Source organism: Malus domestica, chromosome 05 (assembly GCF_042453785.1).
Source record: "Malus domestica chromosome 05, GDT2T_hap1".
In the NCBI taxonomy this organism is placed as follows: Eukaryota; Viridiplantae; Streptophyta; class Magnoliopsida; order Rosales; family Rosaceae; genus Malus; species Malus domestica.
In genome coordinates, this window is record NC_091665.1 from 41,637,983 (window position 1) to 41,656,470 (window position 18,488).

An 18,488-nucleotide genomic window follows, 5' to 3' on the forward strand; every position below is an offset into this window, starting at 1 on the left:
GAGAGAAGAAAAACAATTATGAAAGGCGAATTGGGATGACGTCTTGGTACTCAATTTGGTAGACTTGGTAGTGATAGGTCCAGTGGTTCACTACGAAACTAAAACCCTAGCTAATTAACAGTTAACTGTAATAACCAAACCTCGCATGCAAAATTGTCTTAACTTAATACAAAACCAATTATCTCCGAACAAAATAACCGCAGCTAAAACAAACTCAAACCTCACTTAGGCTTCGGTTCTAACCTTCACTATCGATCGTTACACCGAACCAAACATTTTAAAAATCTCTCCACTCCCCCAACATTTCTTACCAAATTCAACTTCTCCAACACTTCATTTCAAATTCTAATCTTGAACAAAGACTCAAGCAACCAATTCCGGAAAAGAAAACAGCGTACGTTTAACCTAACATCCGAGGTCTAGAAAACAAAAGAAAATGGTGTCCAAGATTTTGAAGAAAACCGCATTCGACAAAAATCCCATGTCCACCAAGGGGTGTCGTGGCATAAGGCAGCGCCACCGCCGCAACTGCTCCGTTATAAAGGCCGCAGCTGCTGCCTCCTCTATCGTGCTCACCCGCATTGGCTCCAAAGGATTTAAGATCGTTCAAAAAACCCAAACCCGAGAGGGTGAACCTGAATCCGAATTATCCCGGGAACGCCGTCCGCTCCCGCCCCTGACTTCGCCGGAGAAGCGGACCGTGTTTCTCGATCTCGATGAGACACTGGTCCATTCCGTAACGGGCCCGCCGCCCAAGAGATTTGACTTCGTCGTACGGCCGATGATTCGCGGCAAAGTAATGACTTTCTACGTCGTGAAACGTCCTGGCGTGGACGAGTTTTTGGAGAAATTAGGAAACAAGTACGAGGTGGTAGTGTTCACGGCCGGGTTGCGCGAGTACGCGACGCTGGTGCTCGACCGGCTGGACCGGAAGCGGGTGATTTCGCACCGGCTATTCAGGGACACGTGTACGGAGGTGAATGGGAGGTTCGTGAAGGACCTGGCAATTCAGGGGAGGGACCTGAGCCGGCTGGTGATTGTCGACGACAACCCCAACGCGTACAGCTTCCAGCCGGAGAACGCAATCTCAATCCTGCCGTTTGTGGACGACGTGGCCGACCGGGAGCTGAGGAGGGTGCTGGAGTTCTTCGAGGACGAGGATGCTCGCTGCTGCGACGACATTAGGGACGCTGTGAGGCGGTTTGTTGGGGATGACGAGTCGATAACGTCATCAGACGACGACGACGATGGGTTGGAGGTGGCGTTGGAGTTGGAGGAGATGATGGATACCAAGTGTAAGCTCCCGGTGCTGATGGTTTCATCAAAAGCGCGGGAAATCATGAGTCGACGTGAATTTCACCAGTTTGGGATACCTATTTTAGGGTTTCGGACGAGGATGGTGGTGATGTTCTGTTTGTTTCTGCTACTTCTTCATGTAATGTGCTTTCGCACGGAATCAGTTCACACTTTTTTCTAGTAGTAGTATTGAAATTTAACAAGAGCTTCTTTTAGTTTTGTTTCTAATATATATTGAACCGTGGACTCCGTCTTTTACATTTAAGTTTGAATCGCTTCATCAATGTGTTGAGGAAAATATATTGAACAAAATCCTAACGCCAAAAATTATAAAAAGACTAAAATACTCCATGATTTTTTTCAAACGATAGACGAATATTTTTGTAAGCATGAGTTTTCTGCAACAAATGAAACAAGAATACGTCTACATAATAATGAATTTGTGTTAATGAGTTTGGGTGGTTATTCTTTATAAGACTATTTCTCTGGTTCGATCTCTAGCTAGTATTGAGATTTGATCATGCAATTGATCTTGAATCATGACGATATTTTATCAAGGGTCGCCAATGCTTGATCTTGGACAAAACAAGACCACGAGCAATTTCACGTGGTGGGTGGTCTTAGGCCTTAGTATGGATGAACTGCACGTATCTTTGTTGTGCTTGTTGATTCTCCACGAGTTTGATGAAGAACATGAGTGTTTGGGTGGTTGGTATTTGCTTTGGCTAGAGAGCTTTTTGGTTTTCTCCAAAGGTTTGGTCTTGTTCTGTTTCTCTTATGTCTTGTTTCTTGAAAATGAGCCTAGTATTTAGAGGTGAGCGATTGAGTCTAGTTTAGAATTTCAATCCCAATCCCAATCCGTAATTTGTGGAATTGATTTCCTGATTTGATTTAATTTGAGCTAATTATTTAATTAAATCATAATCTTTAATTTAGGAAATTAAACCATAATTGATATAATTTGTCAAAGTAGAGTTAATTAGTCCCTTCTTGAATTTGATTTAATTTAGTTTATAGACTAATTGATTTAATGTTATCACTAATTAAATTAAAATGAGTAGTTTAAGGAATTAAACCATAATTAAGAGATTTGATCAAGTAGCGTTAATTTGCCCTCTTTTTTTACTTATTTTGATTTGTTTAACGGATGCCTTAGATGCCAATATGTGTCACTCTTGATGACACATATGGCTTTGATGAGTCACATGCAATATGTGAAATTTGGCAAGACCCATAGTGTGTGCCACATAATCCGGCCCTAGCAAGTCAAAATTTAATTCGTTGGTGAACATTTATTTTATTAAAATTTCGATGTCTAAAATTAGATACATTAGTATCATCGGCGAGAGTATTGAAAACCCATATTGGTTCTCAATCAACCCCAATGAGATACACCTTTCTCTTTGAAAACATAAGCAGCCACCTTGTTGCAGCGGTGCTTCACTTTCGAGGAGATTACTTGAATATAATGGACCGCAAGTGATAATTGCTCAAAAATGCATGTCTAATGCGCTTTTAGTATACGGTATATCCATGCAAGTCGAATTAATTTTCTTTTGATTTGTACGTATACATTAATTATAATGCTAGTAAAAAAAAAGGATAATTGCAATACATTATCACCCAACAACTACAGAAGCTTCCTCTTCAAAAACAAGAACAAATAAGAAGGTTCTCAAGGGCTACTCAGTACAACAGTCTAGTAGTATTCCTCTTCATTTATAAGTGAGAAGTTATAGGTTCAATTATCATCAAAAGATGAATTTGAACTACATTATTGTTAGTCTATTGTGAAGCTAAGTACACTTTCCTTAGTGCAATAAGAAGAAACCTGGCAGCCAGCCGATCCCCCCGAACCAAACCAACAACCGCCACTCCCACTCAAAACAAACAGACTTAGCCTCAGCTTCGGATCCGAACCTACACTTGACGACCGTTACACCGAAGCTAAAGTTTAAAAAACTCCCCCAAACCACCGTTTTATTTCAAACCTCCAATCTCTCTCTCTCTCTGTGTATATTTCTGTTTCTCTCTCTCTTGATTTCTCTGATCAAGATTTCAAAGAAGCAATTGGGAAAGCAAGAAATTGAATTTTGAGGAAATGGTGTCCAAGATTGTGAAGAAGAGCGCCAACAGGCGACGCAATCGCGGAAAGTCCTCCGCCAAGAAGGCTGCAGTCGAGGTCTCCTCCGCCGTGTTGGCCTCCCTCTTCACTTGCCCGCGCCGCCTCGTCAAGCTTTTCGCGAAACTTGCGCGAATTGGCACCCCGAACCGCCACAAGGGCTTCAAGATCCTCAAGAAAGCCCAAGTCCATGAGGCGGAGCCGGAATCCGAACCCGGATCGGGAAACCCACTCTGCCGCAAGCTCTCGTTCGAGCCGCCGCTTCCGCCGCTTTTCTATCCGGAGACGATGACGGTGATTCTCGATCTGGATGAGACCTTGGTGCACGCACAGGCCGACCCGCCTCCGGAGAAGTTCGATTTCATAGTGCGGCCGAAGATCGACGGAATCGAGATGAATTTTTATGTTCTTAAGCGGCCCGGAGTGGACGAGTTGTTGGAGAAGTTAGGGGCGATGTACGAGGTGGTGGTGTTCACGGCAGGGTTGAGAGAGTACGCGTCGCTGGTGCTGGACCGGTTGGACCGGAAACGGGCGATTTCGCACCGGCTCTATCGGGACGCGTGTAAAGAAGTGGACGGGAAGTTCGTGAAGGACTTGTCCGGGCTGGGGAGGGACTTGAGCCGGGTGGTGATTGTGGACGACAATCCCAATTCGTACCTCTTTCAACCGGAGAATGCTGTTCCGGTCCGACCGTTTGTGGATGACATGGCGGACCGGGAGCTGGGCACGTTGGTGGAGTTCTTTGAAGGGTTGGATTGTGAGGACATGAGGGACGCTGTGAAGAAATTTGTTGGCTGCGGCGGCGGAGGCGACGGCGGTGGATCAAAAGACGGCGAAGCAGTGTGATTTTCAGTTGGCTCAATGGGATTTTTTTTTTTTCCTGTTTAGTTGGTTGTGTTGAAGTTGAACAGTCAATGTTCAATTTTTTTTGGAATTCTAAGGGAAAGTGAAAAAAGAGGCTCTTCTTATTTCACCAGATTTGATTTGATTTGATTTGTAAACTCAGCTCTCAGTTCAGTTGCTCAATTAATTATATGTAGCTTGATTTGGTTTCAGTTGTTCTTTTCATAAACTCATCGTATAACTATAACAATAAATTATTAGATGCTACATTATTACCACGTCAGCCGGTGATATTTCCGTTCAAATTTTGACGTGTATGCAGTTGTTCGCAGCTGAATTTAAAACTTTTTTCAGTTTGAATTTAAAAGCTTTTTTTTTTCTGTTCGCCAAAGCCTCAATTCCCCACCAGCTACTTCACTCCCTGCCATCGATTTCCATGGCTGCCTTCCCCCTGAAAAATCACCTCCAATGTCATCAGAAAATGATCTCCTCCTTCAAAAATTAATATGCACCATTAACATCCAGCAATCGTTCACCTCCATGGCTAGCCGACATTCACCTCTCCCAGACCCTGCGTAAAGCGGGAGCCTTGTGCACTGGGTACAAAAAAAATCGTTCATCTACAAAAATGGAGTCGTGCCGGTTTCAACACTCTGAAAGCCGAGAAAGCGAGCGTCAAGAAAGGTGCAAACACCACTGAAGCATCTGTAAGATTACGAGTATGGAATAGAAGTGGCTATGGTGTTTGAGAATTGTGATTCAATTGATTGAATCTTTATCCTTGTTAAAGTTATATTCTTACAGCATTGGCTTAGCCGAACTCGGCCTCCGCGTCGTCTTCCTCCGTTGGACTCACTAATTTCCCTCCCTACGCCATAAAAATTCCCGCGTCCACCTCGTTCACCTCTCATGCGTCGTTTAAAGCCCTCCTCTTTGTCTTCCTCTGGCAGACTGGGACGTCTTCAATTCCTACGCCTGATCGTAATAAGGACACTTCAAATAAAACAACGCCAGCGGCGACGGTAGAAAATCAGAGACGGCGGCATTCCTAACTCAGCTGTCAAAAACCTATACAAATGGCAAGTTTTGAGTTGAAGTATTTCTCCGATAGGAATCCCCTTCGTGTGTTTCGGGCTAACGCATTTCCCGCAGTGTTTTGGTAGCAAAATCCTTCACTGTTCTCTCGTTGCAATGATTTGGTATAACAGAAGATAATGTCTTTGAGGGTAAGGGCCAAAGCATAGGATCTAATAAGCTTCGTTCGAGCAAACGAATCTCTACTCGTTTTTTGTTCTCCTTGTTCTTAGGATGCAGCTCTACAACCAGAAGCCAAACTACTGATGACAAGCAAACAAAGCTAAGATAAATAACCCTCAAACATCATCTCCGGGCGGGGAGCTGTGAAAAGTGAAAACCTAAGGTTCCGAAACCTGATTGCCCTACACTTGAAGGGGTCTTTTGTTTAGCAAAGTCCTTGAGTAATTTATCTTCCTAATCTGCAAAATGTGTCTCAATCTCTTTCTAAGTGTAACGTTATCTTACCACTAAATCTTCCTTATTATCCGAAGAGTAGCGACTTCCACACTCACATTTTCTCCGTTTGCACTCGTCCCCTTGTCTTTACGCTTTGATTCTCCTTTCGTTTACTCAATTACCAAAGCGTAAAAACACGATGGACGAGTGCAAATCGATAAAATGAGAGTGCGAAAATCGCCACCAATCCTAATTCTTTAGCGAGCAAAACCACAATCTTGTAATCCACAACAATCACAATTTGTCAATTTCAATCACATCCCATCAAGATTCAGATCTTCAATCGAAGAACAGAAGCAATTTCATTCCACAAACACAACGTTTACAAATCACAAGATGCAGTTGCACGATTCAGTACTCAACTCAACAAATGAAACTATTAGATTAAAGCCGAAAGGATATGAAAAGCCGCAGACACTTCAATCAATCAACTCAAAGCTTACTGACGATTTCTGCCAAGTCGGGAGTAGTCAATTTTGCAAGTGAAGACCTGAAGTGGCAGCCGCAAAGCCTCGAGCTTGGGGAAGCACATGTCGTTGAGGACGTCGCTGCGGCACCACCGGCACTTGGGGTTGCGGGAGCACTGCGATTCCGAACACATGTCGTTGCAGTTCTGGATCTGACTCTGATTGCCGCCGCTGTTCCTCCTTTGGGTGCCCGACAGGTCGCGATCCGGACGGATCCGAGAGTCCGATCCGTGGCAGGAGCTGTAGAGAGTAGCTAAGAGTAGCAGGACGAGGATCAAGGTTGCTGCTTTAGAACTCGGACTAGGGGACTCGGTTGCCATTGACGGCTTTTCAGACAAGGCGGTTCGTCTCTGCCGGTTCTGTCGCGGGGATGTTCGAATGCTGACTTGGCCAGCTATGAGTAATTTATTCAAGACTAAGGCTCGAAAGTGGTAGTTGGAACACAAAATATGATATAAATAAATAAAAAAAGGAACTAAAAAAATATTCACTGTTTATTAACCTTGTGGTTAGATGAAAGTTGTTTTACGTCAAAAAAAGAATGAACGTAATATGTGTTTTATTTATATATAATAAGGTTCCGATTTTGATACAATCCTTCTAATTATTCTTTATAATACAATACTATAAACAGTTAAAACTACTTTTTATATTGCTTTTAGTTTTGTGTTGAAATTTTAACTTCTTTCAAAATTATTATTTGTATTATTTACATGTACTCTTATTAAGACCTTATCTAAAAGTTTAGAGTCTGTAATTAAAGTGGTTATACGCATTTATTTTTATGCAGTTGGATATAAGGAAAATTAATTAAAAGAGCTTGAAAACTTTGAGTTTTAACGATAATGACAAAATAAAAGATAAAGTGAATAGTACCAGAATTGACTTTTTAGTGTAAAAATATGATTTTTCGTTAACGTAAATAGTACCGGAAACTTTTCGTTAAAATTCCCTTAAATATATAGTAGAACCTTGATCATTTAATAATGGAAAGTGCTAAAAAGACTTTTTTTTTAAATCCCACAGCATCCTTCTTTGTATGTCGGAAATATAAAGCGAGTGGATCGAAAAGAACAAGAACATGTCGATCTATTTTATGGCGATGCATCATAAGCATAATTGCACACTCACACAATCTTTGCCGAGAGATATTATTGTTCGATGGAACCGATGAACTACCCTTGCTTTTGGATAGATATGTGGGACAAAGAGCTCCTGGTACCTGCTGCCCACACCTCCTCCTGTCCTTTGAGAATTGTGTGAACGAAGGGTGGGGAGAAGAGAACAATTCTCGATAGTCTTTCTACCATATTAATATTTAACATCAATTTTCGTATCAACATATCATCCAACGTTTTTTTTCTTCTAATATTATCATTTGCAGACTCATTGAGTTTTATTTTCCAAAAAGTAGGGAAAAAATTAAATTTCTTATAAAGTTGATAGATAATTTAAATTGAATAGAAGTAAATAAATAAAACCCGGAAACAATAATATTAATCGATAGAGAGGAATCGTTTAAGAGACGAAGACCGACACACACGACATTACAGCTCCTTCCTCTACTCCTTTAACCATATCGATCCTTTTTTTTTTCTATGCTTTAATAATTTTGTAATTTTTCGACTTCTCTTCCTCCTAATTTCTTCGTCGCTCGCAAAATTCAGTTCCTTGATTGATGATCAGTATATGCCGACGAAGAACATAAAGATTAAAGGGCGAAGCTTGATTTGGTTATACTAATGGAGGGCCCCCATAAACTCAATTCTGACGTTGAGGCGGAGGATTTGGCTTCTAGGGTTTCGGATTTTTCACTTCGCGGCGACACCTCCCACTCGAATTTCCATTCTTCCCTGGTAATTTCAATCCTCTATTGCTTTATTTGAATTGGGATTTTGTGATTTTTTTTTTATTGCGTGTGTTTAAGTTTTCAGTTGAATTTTGGAATTTGATCTTATCTTATGCTTTGTGTTTATTGTTCTTGATTAAGTCCCAAAATTTAATTGGTATTGCCTCGGCTACGAGAACAATTAGGATTTAGGGTTTCTTTTCGTGGTTCGGAAGTAAAACTCAATTTGGAGAGATGGGAAAGTTACAGTCTTTCGGTGGTTTTTCGTGGTTTCAAAATTAGGGTTTCTCTAAAAATAAGATAGTGATTTAGGTCTTTCTGATTGATTTAGGTTTTGATTTTGCTGCCGTGTTGCTTTGTGCTTGGGGCTTTCTACTTATTGAATTGGAAGTTTGAGTCTTTTCGAAGTTGGATATTTGAAACACTAACCGGTTCTGTTTTGTGGATCACAGAATGATGGAGTTGTTAATGGAGAGCGGAAGCATAACGATGATCAAATAATGACAGAATCTAGAGAATGTGATGCTGGGAATCACGGGAAGGAGAATGGGGAGCAAAAGAAATACTTTTATTATGATGCTCCCGTTTCTGAAGAAACCGGGGTTTGGATACCTGTTTCTGTTCCACCTATGTGGGAAGCTGAGCATGATGGGTGGGTAAAAGGTTTCTACTCTAATGGAGGATACTTGCCTGAGAGTGACATGGGTTGGGGCCAGTATATTGGGGATGAAAAGGAGCTGACCATGTGGGATGTGATGGTAGAAATGTTGCTTGCAGCCCGTGGGAAAGTAAGTTCATTAGCTTCAGCTGATACATACGGATGTAAACTTTCGTGGATGTCTGATAATCTCCTTGATCAAGCATGGAAAGAAATGGCCCAAACACTCACTGATGCAAATTTTGCTAATGTAAGAGAACTCATTGAAGCTGATCCCCCAAAATGGTTGGCCGATAGTTCTGCATCTGCTTGTATGCTGTGTGGTGTGCATTTTCATCCAATCATGTGTTCTAGGCATCACTGTCGGTTTTGTGGAGGAATATTTTGTGGCGACTGCTCTAAGGGAAGGAGTTTGATGCCGGCTAAGTTTCGTGTTGCAGATCCCCAACGAGTCTGTGATGTATGCTGTGTACGACTAGAGTCTGTCCAGCCGTACTTAATGGACCAAGTAAGCCATGCAGCCCAGGTGCCAACCCAAGATCTTACAGACCTTAGTACTTTGAGGTCATGGGTTAATATTCCTTGGGGACAGTGCATGGAGTATGAGATATACAAGGCGGCAAATGCAATTCGTGCTTATAAGAAGGTAAGAGTCTTAAGTGGCAGAATTGTTGAACAAATATATTATTGATGCTTGCTGTTTTAATATCCAGTGAGCTGTGATTTTACTATGACTGTTTGCTTAGGCTTGAGAATTTGGTTGTCCGACTTAAATAAATGTGTGGTGGGAGAAGAATTCATGAATATTGTTGTTTGTATGATATTAAAATGTACCCTTAATTTCTGAATGAGATTATCTTTCCAACTTTCTCGAGTTTCTTTTTCTAAATGCTGCTCATGGAAATAATTGCCTCAGGTGTGTTCACTAAAGCCCGAGAAGTCAATTCCAGATACCATTCTGAGACAAGCAAAAGGCCTTGCAATAATCACTGCTGTGAAAGTTGGAGCTATGGTTACCTACCATATCGGTACAGGTGTTGTGATAGCTCGTAGAGAAGATGGCTCTTGGTCTCCACCGTCTGCTGTTTCTACATTTGGTTTAGGTTGGGGAATGCAGGTATGATATTTTCACTGTAACAACTTTGACTATAATTTCCGGTCTGACAATTTTCGACCACTATGACCAAGATAGCCAGTGCATACCTGTGTTCAGGTTTAATCAAATGTACCAAATTTAGAAATTTTGTGCTTTCTATATTATTTTAAATTGAATCCTTGTTTGAATAGTGATATTAAATCACCACGTGTTTCGTCATTTTCTAAGGATTTCAAAACTCTGTTCTCATGCCTGTTTTTTATTGTTGCAGGCTGGAGGGGAGTTGACAGACTTTATTATTATTTTGAGGACAAGTGAAGCTGTAAAGACATTCAGTGGTAATGTGCATCTATCAGTAGGAGCCGGCTTGAGTGCAGCAGTTGGCGTTGTTGGAAGGGCAGTTGAAGCTGATGTTCGAGCCGGTGATGGCGGTTACGCTGCTTGTTATACATACAGCTGTAGTAAAGGTGCTTCTCATAAGCCTTTTTTTATGTCTCACCTTATACCCTTCACATATGCCTTTTTGATGTCTCACCTTATACCATCAGAAATGTCCACTTTAGCAAGTTAGCATACGTTTGGCATCGTGATGTTATATCTGTAATTTCTTTCATATTTTCATCATTTGTCCTGCATTTGTTGCATAGTTTCCTTATTGAGATACCACACAACTTCACCAAACATTGCATTTGCAGGTGCATTTGTTGGATGCTCACTTGAAGGTAGCATTGTAACCACCCGCACGAAAGTGAATTCTCGATTTTATGGCAGCCAGTCAATAACTGCATCAGAAGTTCTTCTTGGCTCGTTGCCTCGACCCCCTGCTGCTTCTACGCTCTATCGTGCTCTTGCAGATCTATATCAGAAGATCGAGCAGTGTCCCCAAATCCTTCACTGAAGATTTCTAGGCGATCATGGGGAAACAAATCGTTGAAGTTTGTACATTCTATGCATATATGCTTTGAAGCTTTTCAATTGTCTAAGGTTCGTTGCTGCCATTCTTTGCCCGTGAAAAACTTTCTGGGACTTATCGTGTACATGGCGACCACCGCAAGGGAAGGGGGAAAATGTTCCTTATTGGAGCCACTGTATATAATCATTCCTTCTCGTTTTCTATCTGTAAATTATACATTTATTCTGGGGAAAACCAGAAACTTACCGAAAAAGTATTTCTTAACAAAAAACAAAATCAGAAAAGTCGGTGTTTTGTTGTCGCTGTTCTTGAGATGTTTAACTCCGCTTATGTAAGTTTATCTTACGCTGTCGGTTTCAACTTCCAAGGCTGGATAAAGGAGGGGGTGGGCATCAGGTAATCAATAGCGGACACTCTGTTTGCACCTAGAATCCCTATGATGATGATAAGGCTTAGTTGTTGTTGCTTTAATCTGGAGGAGTGCACCTAGAATCCCTAGAATGATGATAAGGCTTAGAATCCCTATGACGATGACGATTTGCGACAATATTATGAACAAATTTCGTTCTAAAAACGAATTGTCGAGTTTTAATCTAAAAGTACCGTCCTCGCCAGCAGCCTTCCTCTGCCCTTGCCGGAATAATGCACCACATCCCCTAGTTATTTTCCAAGTTTTCCCGTTTCATTTAAATTTTCTTCCACCTGCGGATTCACTTATAATTCAGCAAATCGAACCATAAATAAATAAATAAGTTTTAACAAAACACTCCTGGTACTATTCATTTTTAACAAAAAATCATATTTATACATTTTCCTGTTACCATTCACTATACTTTAAAAATGACTTTTCATTAAAAATGAAGTTTTTTTTTTATTTTTCGTTAGTTTTCCTTAAAAAAAATGGTTCAATTATTTCATATCAAGTGATCGATGGAAACCCGACTCGATGATTCGATCGAAAATAAAAAAAAACAAACAAACGAGCGATCAAGGTAAATTAATGCATCAATCCTTCCAAATGATAAGTGGAAAAAAGAAAAAAATTGACAAAGAAGAATAAAATCGGATGAATGAATTTAACACAAGACCATGAACTATTTATAATTTAATTTTTAGTCCTTTTTTGTTAAGGAAAAAAATAAAAGACAAAAAATGAAAAAAAAAAATAGCTGCTCCTACTCACTGTACTTGTAACTGATCAACTGAAACACCCTGGAGACATGAAGTGGAAACTACGCAAGAACCTCCATCAAGAGACTCGCACACAACTAAAGACGGTAAAGTTGAGGAATTCTCCAAACGCTGGATCCATTTCGCCTCTAATCGGTTCCTCCAACTTACCTTGTTCGAGTGCTCCCGAGCGTAAGTTCGAGATCATCTGATACGCATTCCTCAATCCTCTCACCTTCCCATGGCTTTACTAGTCCTGTTGTGTTACTGCCAAATGCAAACTCTGCTGCCATCCCGTCGGACATTGGAACATCTCCGGTGTGATCAATACTTGCAGCAACTGCCGGGGAACATGTTCCACTTTGCCCGGGAGTCCACATCCGAGACCCTCCACCTGACAAAGCCTCCTTCAAGTTAAAAGGGTTTCTCGAGACAAGGCTGAATGTTGGCGATGATGGGCCACTCTGGGGGATTTGCAGTCCAGCAAGCCATCCTGAATCAGGCAGAACCTGGCGACCGGGGCTTGGTGGGGTGGACGAAGGCAGGAAAGGATAATGCTGCCCTGCCCAGTTTGAGCCAGCCACTGCTTCGTCCCAATCGCTCTTGGTTCGAGGAGTTCGACATGTTGGGGAGCTCAGTGGTGGGGTAACTGGAGCACTTATGGAACCCCCTTGAACAAAGAGTTGGGGGAGCTTGGACGTGGCGGATGATGAGCCTGACGAGAGCGTTTTAAGCCATGGGATCAGAGAATTGGCATCAGCATTACCGTTTCCATTTGCAGGGTAGCGAGCAGGACTTGGGAAGGAAGATGAGGCAGGACTTGGATTGTAGGATGCTCCGGGACTTGGATTGTAGGACGCACACGGACTTGGCTGGTATGATGAACACGGACTTGCTGATGTAGAACCCCCCATTATGTCCATGCGATCCACGGGTTTGCATCCCTGCAACAATGAACACATAAGATATGGTGAGACAAACCAATATAATATGCCAGATTAACCATTTTATGTCTAACGAATTAAGAAACGCAATTTCCTAGCAGACGTAAAATTGTTTTCCTAAATTTGAACAGATAAAATAGTTGATAGAAGCAGAAAGATTTGTTCTTGACCGATTACTCTTTACAACCATGTTTTCTGCACCAAAGGATAACACAAACGAGCAGAGTTCTACGATCATCACTCCTATAGTTGTTGCAAGTTCGAAAAAGCATTGAACCAATGATAAAAGTCTTACGAAACTGCAATCCGGCTACTCTCCCCGAAAGAATCCTTTCAGTGAGTAGCGGGAAAAAACTTGCATGCACTCGGGTTCACATCCTTTGTTCCTACAGCAATCATCGCGCGAGGTGACCTAATCCCGTAACAAGTGTTACATGAACGAGGGGACAAGTGTTACATTAACAAGGAATGGTGACACAGATGTAATTTGACTAATTGCACCTAAATACAGAAGAAAGACACAATTAAAAGAGGGGGCAATAATGTCAAACAGTGGATGCATGCATGTTATTAGTTGGTTATCGGCCCCTCCACGACACGCCATCCCCCAACATGTTCCCTCCATCACAATCTCAAACCCACCACCGCACACGCATTCCTGCCTCAGATTCGCATTTACAAATTTGGCCAAAAAAGGCAAATCCATCAATAAAATCACCCTTTTCTCACATAAATCTCTCTTTTGGGCCAAACCCTGTCACAACATTAACATTACTAGTTAAGATTAGGTATCAAACTCATCGACACAAGCATCAAGATCTAACACCTACGTGGGTCAAACTCAATGAAGACAAATATTGCTAAACCAAAACTAATGTCACTTTTTATAAAAAAAAAAAAAAAAAAAAAATCAGATGGTAGTTTCGTCACGGCAAACCATTATTTTAGGAGTCGGAAGACTAAAAAGCATTTTTTCACCAGTTATATAAATCGAATCCAAAATGTGAGACTAAAATATAGCACATTATTTTAATCGTTCTAAATTAACAACTAATTATTATAATAAACACCAAGATTAAAAAAAGGAAGAGAGCACGGGCCCACAAACCATCATATGCCATTGCCATGTTCTCAATCTAACGGGAAAGTACTGTTACCCGCAAATCTCGGAAAACAGGCCATAGAATACCAAAAAAAATAAATTAAAACAAAATTCATCGGTCGTCGCACCCTTTTGGCTGTATAAAGACCAAACTACCCTCGCAGCCCAACGGAGAGTTAAGCCGGGTGGAACGGCACTTTGGGAAAGACGAAACGATAAGTTTGCCACGGTAAAAGGTATTTTCACTTTCACGCGAAATCTACAGATTCTCACGAGAAGTAAAAAAAGAAAAAGTCTAAAGCAGGTCACGGTCCAGAGACTGATAAAATAGAAAGAACATTCAGTTGAATTAAAGCCGAGTGAAAGATGGAGGTGGGTAAAATAAGCCAAATGACGAAACTGCCCTCGACAGAAAACTCGAATGGACGACCTGGATCGAGTGTGCGGGGAGGTCATTTCCCCCCGTCTGGCAGGGTATTTTGGGAACACAAAAAGGTACTGGTCGTCTCTGAGCTTCGAGTTCATCGTGTTCATGTAAAAAAAAATGGAAAGCAGCTGCAGAAGCGAATCTCGAAGAACCTCGTGCTCCGTGCTAACGTGCGCCGGTAGCTAACATAATTAACTAAGAAATCAAACGAATCCCAACCGTCGATCGCCGCAATCGGCACCGGACTAATCGCCGCTTAAGCTACCTTAACCAAGAGTTTTCAAAAACGCACAGAAAAAAATTTGGATCGGGAACAGATTTCGAGCACCGCCGCCGCAATTTAACGGCGCAGGAGCCGATTTGCTATCGTGCGCATTCGAGCTGAAAATGCTTCGAGAATTTTAGATAGAGGGAGTGATAGAGGGAGTGGGGATGAATTGTGTGTGTACCTTTCGGTAAGTGGTGCCGTCTTCCTCCACGGTCCATCCGGCTTCGTTGCAGAGAGCTTTGAGGACCTCGTTGTTGTCGCAGTGCTTAGGGAGCTTGTAGTTTCCGTACATCCTCAGCCCGGAGTAGATCTTCGCAGCGATGGCACGGCGCCGCCGCTCCCGCTTCTTGTTGTTCTCTCTCTCCTTCCACGTCGGCATTCTGGTTCCCGACGTCATCATTCGGTCGCGCGGCGTTTCTGATTAACTTTCTCGGCGAACCAAACGGATCTACCGGAAAGCGGGGAGGACCGGTGGCGCGAACCGGGAGTTGGCGGTTTTTTGGTGGAGGCTGAGTGGTTTTATTACAGAGAGAGGGAAGTGAGGCGGGGGAGGGGGAGTTTGGGGGAGGGCGAGCTAAATACAACGAGTAAATGTAACTGCCCTTGTATGAAGAAAATAATTACGAAGGTGCCACTCATTTTGTTTTGATTTGCTTTTGGGTTCCGACTCCGGAATCACGGGGCTTAACACGTGTTTAGGCTTTTTGAAAAGGTTGCGGTTGTAGCATGAAGCATCGGACTTTTGCGGCAGCTACGAGTGACCACGGCGTCGTTTTGGTTTATAGATAGCATTAAAATGATTGCTTTGCCTGTTGATTTATATTTTGATGTTCTAACAAAGCCAAGCAGGAGTGATTAGGGATAAAGACAGGAATGGGCAAAATGGGGAATTTGAGTGGGAGAGAGGGGCTATTGGGGATAAGGTTATGATTAGGCTTGTCATGATTGTGACAAAATTTCAAACGGTCACATTCACTTGACCAGATCGCCTAATTTTGACAAATCTTGCAATTGACCGGCCCTAATCTTTTCCCGGGTCGCGCTAATTGGAGTATTGAACCAAGCTACCAATATTTCAAGGCCAAACTGAGTTGAGTCTAGGGTTTAAACACTTTTTAACAACATGCACAAGTGGGCAGGCTACGAATGAATTATTAATATAGCGTAGCATCGTGACGATGATTGTCTAAAATGTTAGTAACGGTGAATAAATGTCCAAACGATATTAAGCAAATTAATTTGCTAACTATTCTCACGCTCATTTCACTATTTTTTCTCTTCTTTTAGTTTTAAGAATCAGCTCACTTTAGTTTGAATTTCTGATTTAAAGATATGTTTTGTTGTCAGCTATTTACGCGCATGTGTTAATGTTGATTTACATTAGGGGTGGGCACGGTTCGGTTCGATGGGGTTTTGAGTAAAACTGTAATCAAAACCAAAACTTCTGTGATGCGGTTCGTACGGTTTCAAAACCGAAATGAAATCAAAACGTTTAGTTTGGTTCGGTTCAATACGGTTTCAAACAGTTTCGATTCGATTTTTGAGAAAAAAATATACAACTTAAAATTTACACATACGTACACATAAGACGGTCTCATTTTCCACACATTACAAAATTAATAAACTTGTAGATTGTATTCGAGTAATTGTCATTAGCAGACAATTCCAAAAACAGCAAGGGTGAAGGATCTAATCTTACCAAAAACTAGGTGCTTATTTCATGCGATCACAATGTAATTTTCAGTGTATACATACTTTAATTCTTTAAATGTTTAGTACACCATTCATTTACGTAGTATTTCTTTTTCCATCTTTCAAAATCTGGAGATCAAAATAACAGTGACTATGACATGGAATTTTTTTTAAATTTTTTTACCTAGTGTTGGAGAATGATGGTTTATTCATAACGAATGAAGCACCAAAGATAAAAATTAAGAAAATGATGACATTCTAGTGTGGTTGAATTCATACTAAAGAACGAAGGAAGCACCAAAGGTAAAAATTAGGAAAATGATGACATTTTAGTGTGGTTGAATCCATACTAAATGTATAGATTCTAACATACAACCAATTAAAACATGACATTTAATTAAGGTGCGGTTTCGATTTAGATGATGTTTTCAAAAGCTAAAACATAAACCATACCGTTTTCTACATTGAGGTTCGGTTTCAAAACCGCAGAATCAAATCGCTCAAAACAGTCTGATTTGATTCGTGTTTCAATTTCGATTTTCGATTTGAATGGCCTATCCCTAATTTACACAAATTTCGCAATACGTTAACGACCGAACGTAAATTATTGAGTGGTGAAAATGATTGAACTTTTGCATTTGAGCGTCTAAGCAATAATTAATAACCTGAAATGGAAAGGGTTCGGAACGGCGCTTTAATTAGACCACGAGTAGAACTAATAGTGTAAGCTACGCCCACTCTAACCTTAGCCTAGGTTGGTTGGGAGCGCAGCGTACATATAATAATAGTCAAAGATGAAGAGAGAAAATCGAATGATTTGATTAGGGCAGTGGGGAGGGGGGCAATTTTAATGCGGCGGGGCCGGGATTGCGTGCCGGCGTGCGGTGGCTGTGGGAAAATCTCTCTCTCTCTGCTGTCATTTTTGTCTTTTGTCAGTACCAACAGATCCTCTCTGGATCTTTTGATGAGGATTCTGAAAATAAGTAAATTGTGTCTGTTCATCGTACATCATACGATCAGTTTTTATCAAGTACTGTTTGTATTTAATTTTAAATAAAAATATTTAAAATAATTTACGATTGCATGATATATAATGAATGGATATAATTCAAAAATCTCCGAAATTCTCACAAAGAAGATCTGACAAGGATTCGAATTCTTGTCAGCACTGTGTGTGTGTGTGTGATGTGTGATGTGTGTTGGTTGGTACTTTGGAATGGGGTGCACTGGATAAACCGTGATCCGTCATGCATCGGATTAGTGTCCTTTGTCCTGTTTGGGAGGTTCATGTGACAAATGTTTGGGACTAGTGTCCGTGATCCGTCATGCAGGCCCAGCTCGCCATCCCTCTGGCCCTCAGCCTCGTGTGTCATATCACCTTAGTCGATGATCAGGTGGTTTCTGCTACTTTGTAAATTAGGTAGTGTTTAGGGTTCAGGGATGGAGCTAAAATGGGATCATTGATTACTTATGACCCTAATAGTTTCATATAGTTTCGTAGTCTTGATGTATATTCATATGTTTGTTTGTTGGCCCTAATAGTTTCATAGTCTCGATGCATATTCATATTTATGTTTGTAGATAAGTCATATATACAATTGCGACAAATTGAAAAAATGAGTAAAAAAACACTTAACTACAACATGCTACTTCTTTTTTGTCTTTCTTCTCTTATTTCTTGCATGCGACCATATGATCTACAACAAGTATTCGATAAAATGCCTCACTTGATAGGCTTTGACAAAAATCGAGAGAATACAATATAATTTGGTAGGTAGCTCGGCGAAATGATCCAATGAAGTTGTTTTTGCTAAAATTATGACCTCATTGTTATAAAATTATGACTCTTCCATTGTTATGTTGTTAAACATGTATGGATAAATGGGTGATTTCTTCAAACCTCTTATTAGCGTGTTTCACCGTGTGCAAACGGAATCAAAAGACAGTGCAGAAATTACCTTTCAAATTGATATTGTCATGTTGCGAATATGAAACTATAATTTTCGACAACAATCAACCTAGGTATAGATTTATCAACCTAGTTTAGAATCCTAACGCATAATTTTGCATCTTATTACCGACAAGATAATCTCAAAAAACGACGTTAA

The 18,488-nt window shown here is 41.0% G+C and overlaps 4 protein-coding genes across 4 annotated transcripts; 3 read left to right on the top strand and 1 right to left on the bottom strand.

Annotated features, from left to right (window-relative positions):
- Positions 1-386: 386 nt before the first annotated feature.
- On the top strand, positions 387-1,524 carry LOC103435115 (uncharacterized). Its single transcript, XM_008373505.4, has one exon. It carries the CDS (start codon positions 437-439, stop codon positions 1,475-1,477), a length of 1,041 nt encoding a protein of 346 aa, XP_008371727.3. The 5' UTR covers positions 387-436; the 3' UTR covers positions 1,478-1,524.
- A 1,755-nt stretch (positions 1,525-3,279) lies between these two features.
- LOC103434919 (uncharacterized) lies at positions 3,280-4,473 on the top strand. Its single transcript, XM_008373292.4, has one exon. It carries the CDS (start codon positions 3,398-3,400, stop codon positions 4,262-4,264), a length of 867 nt encoding a protein of 288 aa, XP_008371514.1. The 5' UTR covers positions 3,280-3,397; the 3' UTR covers positions 4,265-4,473.
- A 2,880-nt stretch (positions 4,474-7,353) lies between these two features.
- LOC103434917 (uncharacterized) lies at positions 7,354-11,071 on the top strand. Its single transcript, XM_008373289.4, has 5 exons — positions 7,354-8,117; positions 8,563-9,414; positions 9,685-9,885; positions 10,136-10,331; positions 10,560-11,071. The coding sequence occupies exons 1-5, from the start codon at positions 8,004-8,006 to the stop codon at positions 10,760-10,762; spliced, it is 1,566 nt and encodes a 521-aa protein (XP_008371511.1). The 5' UTR covers positions 7,354-8,003; the 3' UTR covers positions 10,763-11,071.
- Positions 11,072-11,848: 777 nt separating this feature from the next.
- LOC103434918 (BES1/BZR1 homolog protein 3-like) lies at positions 11,849-15,495 on the bottom strand. Its single transcript, XM_008373290.4, has 2 exons — positions 14,870-15,495; positions 11,849-12,891 (listed from the first exon to the last, which is right to left on the bottom strand). Exons 1-2 carry the CDS (start codon positions 15,086-15,088, stop codon positions 12,115-12,117), a joined length of 996 nt encoding a protein of 331 aa, XP_008371512.1. The 5' UTR covers positions 15,089-15,495; the 3' UTR covers positions 11,849-12,114.
- Positions 15,496-18,488: the final 2,993 nt, after the last annotated feature.